General features: G+C 46.3%; 1 protein-coding gene across 1 annotated transcript in view; it reads right to left on the bottom strand.

Annotated features, from left to right (window-relative positions):
• Positions 1-4,220: 4,220 nt before the first annotated feature.
• Mesd (mesoderm development LRP chaperone) overlaps positions 4,221-5,819 on the bottom strand; it is a 7,361-nt gene continuing 5,762 nt past the window's right edge. The window contains exon 3 of the mRNA XM_021167441.2: positions 4,221-5,520. Within this exon, the coding sequence (XP_021023100.1) occupies positions 5,265-5,520 (256 nt within the window). The 3' untranslated portion in view covers positions 4,221-5,264. The remainder of the gene's footprint in view (positions 5,521-5,819) is intronic.

Here is a 5,819-nt window from a genome sequence, read left to right as displayed (position 1 = left end):
TGTGTGCATGGCACGGCAGTGCACACATGCCATGGTGTGTGCAGAAATCAGAGGCTGATTCTGGGGATCCCTTCTCTCCTTGCTTTGTATGTGTGCTCTGGGGCTCAAACATAGGCCACTAGGTTTGCACAGCAAGCACTTTACTCACTGAGCCATCTCACAGAACACCTCCCTCCAAGTGTTAAATAGCAACCTGAGAGACAGGGAGATACTCACGAATTCCTTTTGTTAAGATGTGGATAGCATAGTCTTCTGTGAAGGCTCGGGTGTTAAAGATTTACTCACAGCAGACAGGCTTTTGATAGGTGACTGGCCTTGAGGGCCTACCTTCATCAATGGCACTAGGTATTTTAGGGAGTGTCTGCCTGATAGCCATTGTATAGAGAAACCTCATGCAGAGTCTACAAGGTCATATGGCAGTGTCACCAGGAGACCTCTAGCAGGGGGCTGCCACTGAGGCATGAAGTGCAGTTCTGAACCCCAACCCTTCCTGTCTCTATTCTGCCTCACCGTAGGCCCAGGAGCACTGATCCAAGCAACTACAGATTAAAAACTGTGAGGCACCACTAACCTCCCTGTAAACTGGTTTTCTCTGCCATTTTGCCTCAGCATTACAATGCTAACAAGGGCAAGTTCTGTGGAGAGCTTTTGAGGCCACTTTTAGAAACTTGGCAGGAATTTGACGTTGGGCCAGGGCAAGTAAGCAGAATCTGACTTTGGGCTAGGACAGGGAAGTAGGCTCAGATAAGAATATTTACATTTGGGCTCAAACAAAGCTCAAGGTAAACTCAGCCCAGGAATGAGGCAGTCCTTTTTATCTTGGTCAACCCGATAAACCCCTAGAAATAGAGATCATGCGACTTCGTTTAATGCCTTGTTTGTTCCTTGACTATTTGTGCTTATTGCCTGGTTTGTTCCTTAACCTAGAACTGACCTTATTATTTGCATGTACTTAAAATGGTATAAAAGCAGATGGGGGGTGGGGGGTGGGCAGTTAATAAACCTGCTTTTGCCTCAGCACACGACTGGCTGGAAGTCATGTTATAGTTTTGTCTAATCGTCTCTTTCTTTTCAACCCTTGCTCCCTTTTCTTAAGACCCGATTGACTGACTGAACTGGCTTGGTCAATGCTCACCTTGACAAGTGGCTAATTCATACTCCTCCAGCACTCTCGTCTGTGTGTGTGTATGCACACACACAAAACCAATAGAAACACTAAAAACTACAACAGAGCTGTCATAAACCAGAGAGCTCAAGGATGAAAGAAGTCCTAAAATGCTCATCTAATAAGGCTGACACATCATGTACTTGATAGTCTAAAGATGTTATACAAATTTCTTAGACCACTAGAAAGACAAGACAAATTCCCTGAAAACGTGGCTTATGAATTTGCAGACTGGCAAGGCTTGTGTCGTCAGGCTCAGATGAAAGGCCAGTGGTGGAAAACAATGTAGTCCAACTCCCTGATGCTTGTGCAGGTGACACACACTACCTTAAGAGCACCGGCTGCTCCTGCAGAGGACCTGACTCAGTTTCTAACACCCAATATGATAGTTCACAACTGTTTATAACTCTGGTCTAGGGCAGTGGTTCTCAACCTTGCTAATGCTGCAATCGTTTAATACAGTTCCTCAGGCTGTGGTTACCCCCAAGCATAAAATTATTTTGCTTGCTACTTTATAACTGTTAGTTTTGCTATTGTTATGAATTGTAATGTAAATAGCTGTGGTTTTGGATGGTCTTAGACACTCGTGAAAGAGTCCTTCAACTCACCCGAGGGGCGTGACCTATATGTGGAGAACTGCTGTTCTAGGGGAATCTGATACCTTCTGGTCTCATCTGGCACTGTAGACAAATATGCAGGCAAAACACTCACACGCACAGAATAAAGATAGGGTTTTGTTTTATTTTAAATTGTTGGAAATGCCACATGTGATGGCCAAGGCTGTCAAGGATCGCAGACCTGCTGGGAAGTCTCAAATGACAGAACTATCAGGAGCAGCTATTTAGCAATACATACCAAATGTTAAATTTTAACAATTATACTCTAAACAACTTACCCTTCGAATGGAAAAAGTTCACCAAAATATTGTATATGAAAATGTCCAGAGGCTGGGTAAGTGGGCTTCTTTTTAATCCCAATACTCAAGAGACAGAGGCAGGTGGATCTCCAGTGAGGCTAGCCTGGTCTTCATAGGGTGTTCTAAGCCAAAAGAAAAACCACCATTTAGACCTAGGTCATAGGTTGTTTCTGTTGTTGTTAGTGGTAGTGTTTTGCTTATTTCCTCGCATTTTGAGTGTCTCATGTAATACAATCTGATCTGGAACTTCTGATTTTGCTTCTGCTTCCTCAGTGTTGGGCTTACAGGTAAGTTTGGGTATTAAAGCACTTTTAGGGATACATAATTTGGGGGAGGGCTACTTTGGAGCATCTTTCAGAAACTTCAGCATACTCATTCCAAAGACTTAACACAGCTCCCCCCTCTACACCCCTCCCACCAACAACAACAAAAAAAAGTCCTTTGAAATTCCCTAGGAAATTCAGAGAGGGGGCTTGCACGAAGTCTGCTCAGAAACGATTTCCAGTGGTGGAGCTCCCAGGAGCCCTGAGGTGGCCTCCCCATGGACAGATGGCTGGCTAAGGAGCAGATTGTGCTCACTTGAAAGAGAGCTAGAAGCCAGTGGTCCCAGGGGACACTGGACTGAAGTGGTTGTGCTGTCCAGATGCCCCTGCAGTTGCTGTAACAGGGGCTGTCCTCCTGAGAACACAAGACTACAGTGCAACGATGGCAGCGTTAGCCTTCCCTGCTGGTAATTTTATGGAGGAGGCTAAGAGGGCTCCTCTGAAGAAAAGGCCATACACCAAGAATTGTGACTAGTTTCTTTTGCATTTAGTCCTTTTTGTTTTGGGGGTTATTTTTTTTTTGGGGGGGGGGAGCATGAGGAGCGTGAATTTCAGACGTAGCTGAGGCTACCCCGAAACTAAGTAACCTGGCCTGGCCCATCCTCCCATCTCTCCCTCCCAAACACTGGGATTACAGGCATTCAACACCCTACCTCCATCCTCCCATCTCTCCCTCCCAAACACTGGGATTACAGGCATTCAACACCCTACCTGCTTTTCTTCCTTAGTACCACTATAAGGAATCTGTAGTTTGTGACTTTAATATACTTTAATTCTACTTGATTTGACTCATAAAAAGCAGCAGTAGGCCTCCCGGCTTCTTGTGCTTTAGAAACTTGAACCCAAGAATTTGAAGAAATGTGAGAACACTAGGCAGTTTAGGTACTGTCAAAAATCAGGGAGGATAGATTCATCCGGATTTCAAACTCTTGAATTGTAATAAAAGGAGGCTAAATGTGCGAATTTCATTTCTAGTAGCAAATAAGTGTTTGGAGAGGAAAATCTGTTCATCCCAGCTCAGAATACACAGCCAGAAATCAGAAACAGCAGAAAGCATGTACCTCTCTGCCTGTAAACCTGAGAGACTGACTAAAGGCCCGAGTCCGGAGCTCTCCTGTCAGTACTACGTAAAATCCCTGAGGCACTCAAAATTCCAACAGCCTCCTAGAGTCCTCACTCCCCAGTCCAGACTCCTCAGTGGCCTCCCTGGAGCACCCTTGTCTACTACTTCTAGCCTCAGGGCCTTTGCAAAAGGAACACCCTCTGACTTCCCAACAAAGCTCGGCCCATTCAGTTCCCTGCATTCCGCATTTCTTCCTTTCTCCCCACAGTTACTGTCAGTCCTGCCATGTCTGCACTGTCCTGGGAACCCACCAGTGCCAGCTATATCCCAGATGATGCATGAACTGTGGTGAAGAGGCTGCACACCACACTCAAAGCTGTGACAGTCCCGTGTCAGCATCATGAAGGCTTCCAGAAGGAAACGGCAGCCCTGAGAAAAGAGCATCATGGCTAGACATGACAGTAGCCAATCAACTACCCCATGTGAAAACAGAAAAACCCCAGGAACAGGGCTTGTTTCAGATTTGCTGGGCCCACAGATACCAAAAGGATGGGTGCCCTGTCCCAGCTTCTCCTAGATTGGCAGCACCCTCCAACAGGACAGCAGCAGATCATCGGTGCAGGACCAAGAAAAGCTTCTTTCTGAAGAGGCTCAGCAGGTTGTGTCCAGGACACCCAGAGGTGGGGAGGGAGGTGTGGCTTGGTAAGAGAAACATGAACGGAAACCAACTGGAGGACAGAATATACCCATCACTGGAAGCTGGTAATTGTACTTTATTTTTGAAAAACCAATGACCAACAGTAGCTTCACTGGGACAAAGTACTGGCAGCAGGGTAGGGCAATTCTTCACCTGTGACACTCTTAACAGTGACAATTTCTAGCCGGGTACGTGTGCATGTACTATTTCCAATTTCAAACCACAAGTGAAGTTTTAAAAGAATGTGAGTTCTTAAAAATGGCATCCTCATAGAAATGTTCTTTTAGCTAAGCTTCAACCTATGAACAGCAGAAACAGATGTGAACAGCAGCACATCATGAGTACCATACAAAAGCACAAGTTTAGGCACTTCATCAAAGGAAACCACTTAGAAATACTGTAGATGAGGTCCACTCCTATGCAAGACTGCTGGTCCCTCCTCACCAATTTTATAGTTGTCGGGCTATGCAGAACGTGAGGCCTCAGTGAAGCATCCTTCTTTCCCCACATGAGGAACAAGCGCATTCCCTCTACAACTACAGGAGACGGGGAGACAAAGACTCCCAGGAACTGATGAGGACTTCTGGATGGCACTGTCGTGAATCTGCCCACTCTGCATAACGAGTTTGCTGTCCAGATCCTGGGCGCACAGCACTGCTCATATGGCAGTTATCTTCACCCACTGAACAATCAATGCCCGCTTCAGTCAAGTCCTTAAAGGTTCTCAAGGCTTGTCTGACTTGAGCTTGTAACACACAGATACAACAGGCCATGGGACCACAGCAGGTGCACTGAGGAGGGAGTGGTACTCTGGGGGTGTCATGGACTCAAGAGATGTAAAAGGTACAAAACATCAAGTTTCCAAAGTCAGGTGAAGCCACAGTAGACATGACTTGCCAGTCCACTACCAATCACAAATCCTGCCTTCACATGGGAAGCCTTTTATACGGTAACTGTGATATTGACCAGATGGTCACACACAGACCATTTCTAGAGGACATGAGAATGTCATCTGCTATGCAGTTTCCTGCACCCACCTGCCCCACCAGTCTTCGAGGGGCTATCTGGTCCTGCCTATCCAGCGGGAAGCTTGCCACCTGCTAAAGGTCTTCTCTTCTACTCCCAGCTCGATTGTCTTCCTTGGAAGCCCGTGGTTTGGGATCTCCCTCCTTCTTTTTAGCCTTCTCTGGCTTTGTTTTATTTTTCTCTTTGCTTCCTCCTCCTTTGCCAGGATACATCTGTCCTTCTAGAGTGACTTCAGCACACCGGTCTTGACTGACCAAAAAGTCCTTGATCTCCCAGGCATAGCTCCCATCCCGGAGCATGAAGATGGCGCGGTCTGATCCCACGATGAACCTAGATGGAGAAGCCATCAGTTAGCAATGTAAGTGAGGCGCCTGGGGTCAGAGAAGGTTGGGAGGCCTACATTTTAATTCCACCCAAATGCTGAACTGTTCTGCCTCGGGCCAAGTGGCTGCTGACTTTAATGTTCACTGAGCTCTAAACAAGCATCTTGCTGAGATCAAGACGGAAGCAGACACTTGATGGTCCTGAAGCATACATAAATGACGCTGTGAAGAGATTATAAATGACAAATTCCTTAGGGAGCTGCAAGGGATGCAGGTGTGCTGCGAAGGGGAGAAATTCCCATTTTT

This window comes from Mus caroli, chromosome 7, assembly GCF_900094665.2.
Source record: "Mus caroli chromosome 7, CAROLI_EIJ_v1.1, whole genome shotgun sequence".
Classification (NCBI taxonomy): Eukaryota; Metazoa; Chordata; class Mammalia; order Rodentia; family Muridae; genus Mus; species Mus caroli.
The sequence above is the reverse complement of the archived record's forward strand: the minus strand, read 5'-3'. Positions and strand labels throughout refer to the sequence as shown.